Below are 15,206 nucleotides of genomic sequence, written 5' to 3' on the forward strand. Positions count from 1 at the left end.
GGGGGAGTGCAGCAACTCCCTGGAGGGGCTACGTAAGCATTTCAACTGAAATACAATGGTTTCTAGCAGGGTTTGGTTTAATCAATCCAGATAAGTAAAAGGTGTAGATTGTGTGGGCTTTCAAGGCTTGCAAAACATTTAGCTTCCATAAGAGAATATGTTTACATCTATACCTACTCTGAATTGCCGGATTGTCTCTGCGAATGTAAAAGGGTGAATAATCCACAAAAGTGTAGAGCAGTTACAAACAACATCTGCTTTACTTCAGGAGACACACATTAAAAATTTTAAGATACGATAAATACATTGGAGCCCTTTTCAATTGGTGGATCACACCTCCGCATCTGCATCTCTTAGAGGAGTAGCAATCTTAGCTAGCAGAACATTTGCTGGCAGACTAGAGAAGGTGCCTGTCAGGAAGATGGGTCGGCCGAAGTTTAGATCTGAGTTAGGTACTCTTTAGTCTCATTTTACATCCTAACTTTGGAAGACGCTCTGCCACTATATGATTTTTGTTCCAGCTGGTGAACCACCCCAAGAGAATAATAATTGGTGAGGATTTTAATTTTGTCCAAGCAATGAGGTAGATATAAGTAGGTAGTCAGTCCCACAAAGTAAACCCAAGGTTGCCAGAGTAATGCGGAAGTTTAAGGAGGAGCTTAATTTAATAGATCCCTGGTGGACTGCCAGATCTCTGTGTAGGCGATAAACTTTCTTTGGTTTCTGTTATTGTTCTGCTTCAAGAATAGATTTTTTTCTTATTGCGCAAGATATTTCGAACACTACTTCTTCAATTATCCCGAATCCCCCATCTAATTACCCTGCTATCACTTTAGATGTATTTACAACAAGGGGTGGTGAGGGACAGAGTCTCTGAATTAAGCAGAAAGCTCTCACCCAGTCAAGAGATCAGGGCTAGATCCAACACCGTTTTTTAGCTCACTGCACCATCCCAGTTTCAGAACCTGGCTGTATGCAAATTAGTCTGTTCCTGTCCCAGTGCATGATGGGAACAGGGCAAACCAAACTACAAAAGCCAATTCTTACACTGGGAAGGAAACAAGCTCCCGGGGACCGGTTTCTGGCATTACAGCCGTCTTCGGCCCGGTTTGCTTGAATCCTGATGGTGCAATGAGCAAGGGTCTCACATCTGAGAATACCCTTCCACGCTTAGGGTGGACAAAAATATTTACAACAAGGGGTGGTGAGGGACAGAGTCTCTGAATTAAGCAGAAAGCTCTCACCCAGTCAAGAGATCAGGGCTAGATCCAACACCGTTTTTTAGCTCACTGCACCATCCCAGTTTCAGAACCTGGCTGTATGCAAATTAGTCTGTTCCTGTCCCAGTGCATGATGGGAACAGGGCAAACCAAACTACAAAAGCCAATTCTTACACTGGGAAGGAAACAAGCTCCCGGGGACCGGTTTCTGGCATTACAGCCGTCTTCGGCCCGGTTTGCTTGAATCCTGATGGTGCAATGAGCAAGGGCCTTTTGTAAATCGATTTTGGCCACTATAGGTGTGGCAGGGTATACTCAGACATGAGTCCCTTTCTCACTGCTCCATCAGGATTCAAGCAAGCCGGGCCGAAGAGGCTGAAATGCCAGAAACCGGTCCCCGGTAGCTTGTTTCCTTTCTGGTAAAGAATTGGCTTGGTAGTTTAGTCTGCCCTGTTCCCATGATGCACTGGGCCAGGGACAGACTGATTTGCATATAGCCAGGTTCTGAGCTGGGATGGGGCAGTGAGATAAATAACGGTGATGGATCAAGCCCTGATCTTTGGACTGGGTAAGAGTGGTCTGCTCAATTCAGACACTCTGTTCATCACCACCCCCTTTTGTAAATCGATTTTGGCCACTATAGGTGTGGCAGGGTATACTCAGACATGAGTCCCTTTCTCACTGCTCCATCAGGATTCAAGCAAGCCGGGCCGAAGAGGCTGAAATGCCAGAAACCGGTCCCCGGTAGCTTGTTTCCTTTCTGGTAAAGAATTGGCTTGGTAGTTTAGTCTGCCCTGTTCCCATGATGCACTGGGCCAGGGACAGACTGATTTGCATATAGCCAGGTTCTGAGCTGGGATGGGGCAGTGAGATAAATAACGGTGATGGATCAAGCCCTGATCTTTGGACTGGGTAAGAGTGGTCTGCTCAATTCAGACACTCTGTTCATCACCACCCCCTTTTGTAAATCGATTTTGGCCACTATAGGTGTGGCAGGGTATACTCAGACATGAGTCCCTTTCTCACTGCTCCATCAGGATTCAAGCAAGCCGGGCCGAAGAGGCTGAAATGCCAGAAACCGGTCCCCGGTAGCTTGTTTCCTTTCTGGTAAAGAATTGGCTTGGTAGTTTAGTCTGCCCTGTTCCCATGATGCACTGGGCCAGGGACAGACTGATTTGCATATAGCCAGGTTCTGAGCTGGGATGGGGCAGTGAGATAAATAACGGTGATGGATCAAGCCCTGATCTTTGGACTGGGTAAGAGTGGTCTGCTCAATTCAGACACTCTGTTCATCACCACCCCCTTTTGTAAATCGATTTTGGCCACTATAGGTGTGGCAGGGTATACTCAGACATGAGTCCCTTTCTCACTGCTCCATCAGGATTCAAGCAAGCCGGGCCGAAGAGGCTGAAATGCCAGAAACCGGTCCCCGGTAGCTTGTTTCCTTTCTGGTAAAGAATTGGCTTGGTAGTTTAGTCTGCCCTGTTCCCATGATGCACTGGGCCAGGGACAGACTGATTTGCATATAGCCAGGTTCTGAGCTGGGATGGGGCAGTGAGATAAATAACGGTGATGGATCAAGCCCTGATCTTTGGACTGGGTAAGAGTGGTCTGCTCAATTCAGACACTCTGTTCATCACCACCCCCTTTTGTAAATCGATTTTGGCCACTATAGGTGTGGCAGGGTATACTCAGACATGAGTCCCTTTCTCACTGCTCCATCAGGATTCAAGCAAGCCGGGCCGAAGAGGCTGAAATGCCAGAAACCGGTCCCCGGTAGCTTGTTTCCTTTCTGGTAAAGAATTGGCTTGGTAGTTTAGTCTGCCCTGTTCCCATGATGCACTGGGCCAGGGACAGACTGATTTGCATATAGCCAGGTTCTGAGCTGGGATGGGGCAGTGAGATAAATAACGGTGATGGATCAAGCCCTGATCTTTGGACTGGGTAAGAGTGGTCTGCTCAATTCAGACACTCTGTTCATCACCACCCCCTTTTGTAAATCGATTTTGGCCACTATAGGTGTGGCAGGGTATACTCAGACATGAGTCCCTTTCTCACTGCTCCATCAGGATTCAAGCAAGCCGGGCCGAAGAGGCTGAAATGCCAGAAACCGGTCCCCGGTAGCTTGTTTCCTTTCTGGTAAAGAATTGGCTTGGTAGTTTAGTCTGCCCTGTTCCCATGATGCACTGGGCCAGGGACAGACTGATTTGCATATAGCCAGGTTCTGAGCTGGGATGGGGCAGTGAGATAAATAACGGTGATGGATCAAGCCCTGATCTTTGGACTGGGTAAGAGTGGTCTGCTCAATTCAGACACTCTGTTCATCACCACCCCCTTTTGTAAATCGATCACTTTAGATGTGGCCCTCAGCGATATGCTGGCTTGGCCTTATAGCTGGTCCTTAAATAGAGCTCTGCTGGCAGAAGAGTCTTTCATTGAAAAGATAAAGGTCTGTAAAAGTCTGTCTTTAAAAAAAATCCTCTTCTATAGAAAATATCTGGGAAGCATTTAAATCCACTGTTCGGATGGAGATTGTTGCCTTCCACACACATTTGAATCTCACGGAATTGACAGAGGCCTTTACCCTTTTAGAGTTAAAGCTCACTCAAGCAGATAGCCTGTACTATTTCAAGACAAGATAGATAGCCAAACAAGAGCTACAACATTTTGTTGATGGATAAACAGGCCTTAACAGTAGAACATTTGGGCAACAGCTTAATGAAGAGGGGGAGATAAGTGGGCGGCTGCTGGCCTGGAGGGCCAGAACATGACAATCTGAAAACAATAGTTTAAAGATTAAAGACCCATCCAAAGGCACCTTCCTGTTCGAAGCTCCTCACATAGAGAAGCTAAACAACAGCATTTTACGAACATATTCACAACAGACCAGCGTTCGTGCAGTAATCATATAATACATTTCTGGGCCAAAATTTGGCTCCCGAAGCTGACAAATGAAGCACCACAAAATCTTGTCCGCCTTTTAACACTGCAGGAAATTGAGGAAGTTATCAAAGCACTACCCGGGTGCAAGGCTGTTGGTTAGAATGGGTGTTCAATCGCAATGGTATGAGATGTTACTTCCAGTATTGAGAATAGCTATGATGGACTTGTTTATAATATACTGGGTGGAGGTGCCATTCCCCCATCTTTTTATAAAGGTGTCCTCCTCTGCCTTTTTATAGAAGATAAAAGCCCAGAAGTTATAAAATAATTTCGCTCTATCACGCTGCTGAATGCAGGCTCTAAGATTTTTATGAAAATCTTAGAAGTGAGGGTAGCAGAGGTCATGTCGCATTGGATTTGAAAATGATCAAAATGGTTTTATTTTGGGACTTTAATTATATTATTATGCCCATTACTTAGTCAGAGGAATTGGTTGTTTTACCCAAAGTAAGACCCCAGTGGCAATTTTGTTTATAAACTCAGAAAAAAACTTTGACATAATGAGCTTGAACTATTTATTTAAAGTGGTGGAATTAATGGGATTTCCAGAACAGTTCACAAGGCCAATAGCCTCAATCTGTGGGGGGGTCATCTGCCTTAGTAACTTTGAATGGCTGGATCCTGGACCCCTTTAAGATCACTAGTGGTATAAGCCAGGGGTGTCACCATCACCATCTCTTCTTCTTTTTGCCCGATTTATTGGGCCTTTGGCCTGTTTCCTTGAGAGAATGGCGGTGTGGAAGCAGCAACTCTGGGAGTATCAACACTCAAACTCTAAACAGATGATTTGGTGCTATGTCTGCCCCTTTGGGAGAATGGTGCTTCAGGGTTTGTTTAGAATTTATTTTAAGTCCTCAACATTATCAGGCTATCGCGTAAATATATTGAAAATCAAGATTATTTTTTTTTGTATTGGTACTAATGTTTTACCCCAATTTGTGCAGATTGTATAACAGCACAAGCCAGTCAGATATTTGGGGATTAGAGTATCTGAGGAATATGAAGACATATTTGAATTAAATGATCCCCCTTGATCACTTAGATCCAAAGTATGATGGAAAGGTGGGATAAAATATACCAATTTCGAATTATTGGGAGAGTAGCGTTGGTAAAAATGCATATTCTGCCTCTTTCACACTTCCTTTTTACATCGATCCCATGTGTACTACAAAATACATTTTTCAAAGCTTGAATGCATTGATAAGCATTTTTATTTGGACCAAGTGCAATCCTAGAATAGGTTTTAAGAAACTGATTCTGAAAGTTTAGGAATGCAGGTTATCCCTCCCAAATTGGAGCGTTTAGCATTTGGCAGCTTATTTAATAGGTAGCTATACGTATTATAATGTTGACAATTTTGTCGTATGTGATAGGATTTTTCTCTGCCCAAATCCTAGCCTTCCCAAAGTAAAAAATCCCAAAAAGATGAGATATTACACTTATATCATTTGAGCTCAATCTGAAACAGCTGTTTCAGTGGCTGAAGATTTCTAATATATTGACACAGAAACCCCTATTAAAAGTCCATGCCCTGATGAATTAGTAAAAGAAGTGTCTAGGTTGAAGAAGTGCAACTTAGGTAAAGTTGGAGATTGACTTTTAAATGAAGCTCTGATCCCTTGGGAAGCGGTTCAATCCATACTCCACGCAGCTTGGGGACAAAATAAATTGGCTTATTTACAAATCATTTCAATTTTGCAGGACCATCTACCACTACAAATCGAACCAAATAGGTAATTAGCACATGTTTTCTGTTATTCTTCTAGAGAGCAAAGAAAACAGTCAATGGGTATATTGGTTTTAGTCTGAAGGGAGTAATGGTGAGGATCAGTTATAAGTGATTCAAAGCAAATGGTTCAAAGAAATTAATTTTTAGAGTGGACAGAGAGATTATAGGTCGTAAAGGCCTCAAAGCAATCCTCTACCCGAGGAGAGTGCCAGAGCTGCCGCCCTACACTCAGAAGTAGTTAGAATATGGAGGGAGACAGCGACGGCTTTGGGCTGGAATGGCAGACTTACCAACATGACACCGCTGTGGGACAGCGACCAGCTGCTCGAGATGGGTAAACTGAAGCGCTTCTCAAGTTGGGAACTAATATAAATAGAACACCTGGGGGGTGTCTGGCGGGATCAGGCCTTCATATCATTTGAGACCCTGAACCTGGAATCTGAGTTGGCGGAGGCTTGCCCTGCGGAGACACCTACAAGAAGGGGAATACAGGAGGCCCTGCCTCTGGAGGATCGTCTTGTTATGGAACACATCCCTGACAAGGCGATTTCCACTATATACCAGGAGTCCACATGAGATAGCAATACACACTTAGTTTTGTCTAGTTCAGCTTAGAATTCTACGTCAATCCTACTACTCAAAGACCCTGTTATCCACAATTTGGAGGGCATCAATATCAACATCACTCAGGGTGCGGGCAAGAAGGGTAAATTTGTTCATGTTTTGTGGGAATGCCAGGTGATACAGGAGTATTGGCGGGTCACTGGTGTCATGTCCCGAGTATTGTCACATGAGATCCCGCTGGACGCAGAGTGGCTCCTACTATCGGTGTCAGGAGAGGAGTCTTGGCCTAAATATCAAAACATTTGGTAGCAGCTGGCTTCGAGGGTGGCCAAGCAGAATATTGCGAGAGCGTGGAGGAGTGCTGATCCACCAAGACTCACTGATTGGAAGTCTGATCTAGACTGGTGTCAGAGAGTGGAAAAGATGGTTTATCAGAGCAGGGGCTGCCCTAAGACGTGGGAGAAGGTTTGGGGAGCCTGGCAGGTGTATAGGAGGTACTGACGGGCGGGGAGTGCATTCTAGGGGACAGACGACATGCTATGCTGCATGGAAGGCGGAAGCCTTCCATATAAAGGGCCCTAAAAGCACCACTTTTGCTTATGATCTATGTCCTGTATTTTGCTGCTTACCTTTCTTAACTACCATGTATGTAACACAATATTCGGCAATGCATTGCCTCTATACACTGTATGATGAGCATGGTTTCAATAAAAAGAGTTTTAAAGAACAATTTTTTTTTTAAAGAGGAAATTAATGTAAACATCTCGAGAGCAGTGGTTGAAAGGTTCCCATCTCAGTTATAAAGCATTACGAGGCCCTAGCTTTCGAAGAATGCAACTCCATGCTTAATGGATGGTGTACTATACTCCCTTATTACTACATAAACAGAATTCAAGAATTCCCAAACAATGTCTAAGATGTTCGGAACCTGGTAGGTTAATCCACACCTTTTGAGAATGTGGTAGTCTAAAAGTATTTTGGGGAGGGTTCTGAGGTGTCATTCATCTGGGCCATACACATTCATTCATCTAGGCTGGCTAACACCCCTGGGGGTCAATGTTTATAAATGCTTTAATTTAGATCAGTTCCCTATCATTTCTCTAATCTTTCACTGATCATAAAGCCTTTCTTTAAGTGAATGAACCTCTTTAGTTGAATAGTAATTGATGATATGACAAAGGTTCATTTATCTTTTACCCTATTAAAATAACCACAGACTCTGGAAAGTTTTAAATATTTATTTAATTATATCATATGATCAAAACAAATTACGGTGTTAACTCCATCTTTCCGAGGAAGTAAGATCTTTACCAAAATTTAGTATTCTATTTCAATGAGATTATCCTAACAACAGTACCTCAGGAAAGAGAGGATAGAGAGAGAGGAGTACATTGAAACAATACACAGAGATATATTTACTTAGGATGGTGTGAAAATCAGACCCTTTTGGAAAAGAGTGTAATGGGTCCTCTGAGAAAGAACAGGTTACAGGGACTTCAGGATAGGATAGATGATCTCTTTTGGATTTGACGCCTGCGTCTCACCCCTCTCTGACACTTACTCCCTCCTCGATTCTTCCGCAATCTTCTTCAAATTATTCTATTACCTCCTCGATTCTTCCACAATCTTCTTTTAATTCTATTACCCCCTCGAGTCTTCTGTGATCTTCTTCTAATTATTTCGCTCTAAAATTCTAAGTCTGCTTCTTCAGGTATTCGGTCAGCATCTTGGTCGCTCAGCATTCTTGATATGACTACCTTAACTGTACTAACTACCTACCTCAATTATACTTTCCTAATGGCATGTACCACCCCTAAATGTTTCAACTTTATGAAACCCCTACTTCTGATTGGACAAGCTAAGGGGATGATCTTCACACCATGCTAAGTTTTAATAATTTTCTTCAGTTCATTGTTTTTAGTTCCCGCAATTAATTTGTTCTCCCAAGCTTTATTTCCCCCCGTATTTGAAACTTTATCAACAACAATGTATACATTTCACAGTTGTCCATTGAATCTTCAGGATGATCAGCTGGTTCCCAGGACATGTACTGAGAACGTCCTTGGACAAGTTTCAAGCTTTGACATCACTGTTTCAGACTTGTCATCTTTGCACATGCGGGAGGAACCATGTGTGAGGCAGACTTTAGTATCGTTCAGAGGCCCAAATACAAACTAATAGAGAGGTGAAAAGAAAAAGTATTAATTTCAAAATAAAATGATTTCACTTATACCACCTATCTCTACTCTAATCACATTTACATATAAAGACTCTTCATGCATTATCATTTAGTATATAACTAATTGTATATTCAGTAAATCAGATGCTTAGCATGTGAGTTTCCAAGCGGCCATTTTAGACGCATTTGCGCAGAAGGAAAGTTTTCCCTCCAAGCGTAAAGACGTCATTCTGCTTAGATGCAGTTGATGCATGCGCAATACATTTTCCAGCGTTAACAGCCATTTAAAGTCACACTCAGGTTACTTGTTAGTAGAACATATAGGCAAGCCTCTTCTATCTATAAAATATATGAATTGTGGTGCATATTAGTATCATAATACATTATTAATACTTCGTTACGGATTTATATGAGAGGATTGCGTCCGAGCAAGTCTCTTTTATATGAGTCCTTGCTCCATCAGGTGTATGCGGGCTCCTCTTGGGGCAGAGTATGCCATAGACTTAACTCAGTTCTTTTTGGCTCTTCTAAGAATGTAGGAATCCGACCAACTCTGGCCTGCAGTTATTGATTTGTAACTATGGTACTCGCACAATCAGTAATAACCGCTCTTTGGAAATCAGTCATGGATTGAGAAGATAAACAATGTGTATTCCAAAGATTATCTGTATGTAAAGCAAATGGGAAACGGTAGAACGTTTTAACATTTGGAAGCATGACAAAACGTTTATAACTATATGAAATAATGTACCAAGAGGGTATATATGGCAGGTGTCAAAAAGTGCCTGTAAATAGAGAGGATTGGGAAGAGTAGGGAGTATGTTTTACACTTTTTGATATTTAAAGCATTGCCCTTTAGTATGCATGAGATATGTAGACTGCACTTAGGATTCCAATTTAATGAAATTTAATGAATTTGGTGTTTGAAATGCAGTTTTTAGTAGGTTACGTAGGGCATATACATTATTAATTTAATGGGTCATATAATATATTTATACTGTGAACTTAGGGGCCTATTCACCAGAATGTCACACAGTGCAGCACAGCAATTCACCTTGCTGCACTGCTCTGCGTGACAGGGAAAAAGCAGGAATATGTATCTTACACCTTAGCTGCTTCGAACGTTCAGCGCCCAGTGCTGAACGTTCGAATAACGAGCGCTGGCCCGTCGGCCAACGGTCGTGCGCAGCACTGGGGAGGTAGCGCTCGTGACGACCGTTGGCCAACGGCAGCGCTTAAGGGGCTAAGGCAATACAGCACACTCCTGCCTTTTCCCCTTCGCTGGCACCGTTTTGGCAGCCTAGCACCAATGCAGGCAATGGTGTAAGGGTGCATGCATTTCATGCAGGATTGTTTTTTGTGCAGGAAGGTACACCTTCCTGCACAACAACAATCCTGAGAGGCGTATTCCTCTTTCTATGTGTGCCACAAAATTTAACACACATAGAAATGAGAATTTGCCTCTCAGAATTGCAGAATGAAGCACACATAGAAAGAGGAAGTGACAAAGAGAAATAAAGATATTTCTTGTTACACTTCTCTTGAGAAGGCGTATCTATTTGGCCCATTCCCAGGTCTACCAGTTCTTGTAAATCTGGGAATGCATCTGAAACCGTGGGAGTTGTGTGGGGACACCCACGCAATGCCAATGGAACGCCTTCCTAGGGCAGAGTAAGGCAATGCAGCGATTTGGGCTGAGTTGCCTTACTTCAGATTTATGGAGCCACTCCGGGCCACGCAAAGTGCTCTTGTGTGGCTTCATAAAGTACATGTGAGGTTTGCGAGTCGCTCTTGCACCACATTGCGTGGTGCAAGAGCGATGCAAACTGGCCCATAAATGGGCCCCTTACTCTTAAACTTTTATGCAAGCACTCAGGGCCGTTTCTGCCATTAGGCAGGACTAGGCAGCCGCCTAGGGCGGCAAAAAGTGTAGGGCGGCAAAAAACACGCTGGCAGCAGCACCTATAAGTGGAGTGCAAGCGCACCTGCTTTATGCTTGTACTACTACATTGTTGCTGCGCAGCGCTGAGCGCACCCTATCTTAGTGGTGGATAGTGGTGCTGTGGAGAGGAGCGGGCGCGACGTACACACTAGTATTGTATCATGTGTGGGTCCCTCCACAGGGCCGTCAATCTAGTATCGCGGGATAGCGCTACCAATTACGGCCCTGGGCATCATCACTTTGTCCAATCCCCGAGTGGTGCTTCAGCAGCCACTGACGTTGACAGCGTGACGCACACCACCCTCTCGCTGTTGGTGCGCGGGGGACGGCTGGACTGTGGGTGTGGCAGTGCTGGCTAATGAAGAATTGCCTGCCATACCCGACCTGTTGACTTCTGCCAGTGCCCCACAACAACAACACAGACTTGTCCCAGCCGGCAGACGTCTACTCCGAGTCCTCAGCTCCCGCTGGCCTGGCTTGAGACCCCAGAGTCTCACAGTAGTAGTGCCGGTGGTAGCGCAGAGCATCTGACAGAGGCCAGCAGTGCATGGGCCTCGGAGCCTGCAAACTGCAAGGACTTGCGCGTAGATGTGACTTTCTTTCCCCTGAGCACAGGTGAGTAAGTTACAGCGCAGTTAGAGCGAAGCGACTATTACGAACATCATGCAGGCCTGCTGCGAATGTGCAAAATATGTACAGTACTTACTCTTAATTTAAAAAGAGGCCTGTGAGTCTGAGTCAGTCTCTGAGCTTGTCCCGGTCCTCACGGCTCCTGAGACGTCTGCGTGGGTTTTGTTATTGTTTGTTTATTTGTTGAAGCAGCAGGCCCTAATCCAAAAGTCATAAAATGGCGGGCATTGTGATTGGCGTCTGCGGCCCCATGTCCAGGCGGCAGGCTTGGGCTCCAGTCAGTGGGGTGATAGAATCCTTATCCCGCCACAACTGTGCATGTGGGCAAGGCTGGTTGGAGGTCAGGGCACGGGAGAGGGGGTCAAGGAAGGGCGCGAAGAGCTTGTGCCTTCAACTAGTTTAAAGTCTGAGGTCCCCCTTTCCTTGAGCTGCGCACATTCCAGCAATGAGTTTAACTGTCTGGGCATGGGCCTGGTGTCAAGAGCGTGGAGCGCCAGTGCCAGGCTCGGTGGAGGTCTGCCATTTATTGCAGTATTATACCCCTACTTGTACTTTGTACGCTTTTGTGACTTGCTCACATGTCACTTTTTCCTCCTGTAATGTACCGTTTGCTACTTCTTGTATTTTGTTTGCTCACAATTGTCATTTCTGCCTCATGTAACTTAACGTATGCCTTTGTATTCTGGTAACTTGTAATTTTCTCTTCATGTATCATTACTGTTCCTATTGTGAAGCACTCTGACACCTTCGGGTAAATTCTGCGCTATATAAAAACGCATAAAATAAAAGGAAGGCCGCAAAGCTCTTATATAATGAGATTGCAGCCATAATTTTTTGCTGCACTACATTGCACCAATGGACAAGTGGATTTTTTTACGGGACAAGTAGATTTATGAAGCCACCTGTCCCATGGACAAGTAGTAATTTTATTAGATTCCACACCCCTGTTTCAAATATCATAAACAGTGCCTATTCAGTTATTTAATGTTTGATGTGTTTTATTGTTTAATGTTGAATACAAGTTCTTTTATATCTGATGCATTAATTTTTCTATCCTGGATGACGGGGGCGAGAGTGATCGTAGTAAAAGGGAGGGGGCGGCATTTTTCAATTCTCGCCTAGGGCGGCAAAACACCTAGAAACGGCCCTGCAAGCACTAAATGTATTCTGTTTATCAGCTGCAAGAAACCAAAATAAAAAGAATTTTTGAAAAAAGATTTGGGTTTAGCAGAATTTTCCAAATTCAGGAATTCGGAATTAAATTTAAAAGTCACCCTGAGATGCATGTTTGCATGCATGTTTGTTTAGCATAGCTTCTGTCTCCTCATGCAATTAATAGTGTGGCCCCTGATGTTTGTGTTTTTTTCCTTACTTTGCAGGTGAACTAAAAGAAATCAAGCAAGATATCTCTAGTCTCCGATATGAACTCTTGGAAGACAAATCCCAGGCGACTGAAGAGTTGTCCATTCTCATTCATAAACTGAGCGAGAAACTCAACCCAGGCACGCTGAGATGTGAATGAACTTGTCGAGGACCCCACAAGAGACTTTGAAGGCAGCACAAATGTTGGCAATAATCTTTATTTATTTTTTAATTCAATATATATAATTTTTCATTTTAACGGCAGAATATCTTGGAGGAAATAAAGACGTGAGTTTTAGAAGACATACAGGACTTGCAGGAAATAAATAAGCCTTTGTATACGGGAGAGAAATCGGAGGGCGGATTCTTTGCTGGGCCAACCACCTGCGACAGCAAAACACAACATATGGACAATCCAAATACCAGTGCTCATGTTGGAGGGAAAAAAACCTCAAATAAATATAAATAGGCAAAAAAATTAAGCTCGACGTGAGATGCTGAGAAACGAAAACATGCAAACCTGACAAAATAAAGCCATTTGTTTGAATGGGTTGTGAGCTGCAAAAATTAATTTAGAGTACATTTTAGATAAGACATGAGAATAGAAACACGTTCAATGCGTAGTTGGCCTGGATGGTGAACGTGTTTCGGTCTACGCACCTAACAACGAAAAATGCTGATTTTGTGCATAGGAAACGTTGTCGTTTGCTGGGAAAATGTAACCAATATCTCTAAAAACACTGCCTTGCAAACCAGGGTCACATTTCATAATTCTACTTGTAGCGGAATTTTGGGGCTTGATATTGAAATAATCACTAGACAAGGACCTCACTCCTGCCCGGTGCACTATACACAAATCCACACAGGACCCAACTAACCTGCATCTCTCCCAATGACTATTCACCGGACGAGTGGTGGTGTTAGTGTGTAAATCTGTTTTATATACTATGAGCGGTCCCTCCACCCAACAAAATGGACACAACAAAAGGAGTTAGAAGAGATGTCCTTTTATTTTGAAACTTATCAAAATAATGTGCATGCCTTTAAGACTTCAGTCATTTCATCCTCTGAACATTTGACTGCATGCATTGGTTTAGCCTAACTGCTCTGATCTCAGCAGATGTATCCCTAGGAGGCACCAGCAACCACCGCTCATGAGAGGGTGGATTCCCATCCCATTCTTCTCACACCACTCTCTGGCCATTCTTACGATGAGGGAATTCTGTTCTAGATTCCAGTTGGCGAGTCATCACCATGAATGGATTAAACCCCTAGACGTTTCAGTTGTTCGGGGGGGGGGATACAAGTGGAACTTCTATAGGAGTGTTACATGGTTCCCTTTTCTAGGAGGTGGTCCATCTCGAGGATAACTATTTGCAAGCATGCCCCAACTACTCCGTGTCATGCCTTGAAACTCCCCTTCCCGAGCTATCCTTGAGGCCCTGTACTCTGACCCTACACCACTGATCCACCTATTGCCTGGAGGGCAGAATCTAAGGAGAGATTACTTTCAACCCATGATGTCTCTAGGATGATAGACGCATATGATACAGAAATAAGGAATTGGGGTTATATTACACTCTCACCTTAGTCCTCCCTCTCGCAAACTCTCCCTTAATTTCAGGGAGATGCCGGTATTGATTAGAGAGGAGCAGGGCGCTGTTGTCAGAGAAGACATGGACACCAATGCTCTGGTCCCTCTCCAAGGCCCTGGTAGAACTCCCCTTTTACCTCTGATTTCTCCCTGTTATCCTCTGCTCTCAGTGTCTCCCTCTGAATGTGATTTGTAGTTTCATTTAGTTTTGAAAGCATGTAACCCTAATAGCCGGTATTTTTTGAACTCCCAGTAAATCTTCTAATTACTGAAGATATCAGCCCATCAGACAATCCCTTTGATGAATCAGCGGTTGAGCTTCTGCCGTGGCTGGACTGGCCGTCTCCCACTCTTGCTATAGACTAGGAGGGCTTCTTTCAGAAGAGATGGGGTTGCCATAACCAAGCCAGGCTAGTCATGGCTTCCTGCAGTCTGCGGATGGTTTGAACCTTTTTGTTGGACAGTGAGGTAGTGTGGCTCACTGGTTAGAGGCGGCAGACCCGAGAGCAGAGGACGGCCCGGGACCAGGGTTCGATTCCCGGCGCGGCAGGTTTCTGGACCAGGATCAGCGGACTCGATAATTCTCTCGCCTCGGTGCCCACTCTGATCAGCGATCACACTCGGCAACTCTGGGCAATAGCTTGCCTCATCTTCACTAACGGCCCCACCAGACCGCCGGGGATGCCTGGTCTCACCCTGGAGATACCCATTAAGGGACCATCTCTCAGGGAAGCCAGGAAGGGTTTCGCAGCGGTCGAAGTGCGGAGATACTCCCCCGGGAGTGATTCTAGCGCTATATAAACACGCAAATTAAATTTGGTTTCCCATCTGGCCCTGACTTCTGGCTCTGAATTGCTTGAAATGGGGGGAGCAAGTGCTTGGATGTGTTTACAAGGCAGCACAAACACTCCTAAAAGCACAAAATGAAATAAACATGTTGAGCTTGATGAGCACTCACACTAGTGCAGCCCGTGCTTTGCACCAGTGAGTACCACTTGACACAGATTAATGATACCTGAAGATCACTCCTACTGAGACTGCAC

At 44.2% G+C, this 15,206-nt stretch overlaps 1 protein-coding gene across 1 annotated transcript in view; it reads left to right on the top strand.

Moving 5' to 3' along the window:
* TRPC3 (transient receptor potential cation channel subfamily C member 3) overlaps positions 1-13,116 on the top strand; it is a 678,274-nt gene extending 665,158 nt beyond the window's left edge. Inside the window, exon 12 of the mRNA XM_086962211.1 lies at positions 12,587-13,116. Coding sequence (XP_086818337.1) covers positions 12,587-12,729 — 143 coding nt within the window. The 3' untranslated portion in view covers positions 12,730-13,116. The remainder of the gene's footprint in view (positions 1-12,586) is intronic.
* Positions 13,117-15,206: the final 2,090 nt, after the last annotated feature.

This window comes from Lissotriton vulgaris, chromosome 3_1 (assembly GCF_964263255.1).
Source record: "Lissotriton vulgaris chromosome 3_1, aLisVul1.2, whole genome shotgun sequence".
NCBI lineage: Eukaryota > Metazoa > Chordata > Amphibia > Caudata > Salamandridae > Lissotriton > Lissotriton vulgaris.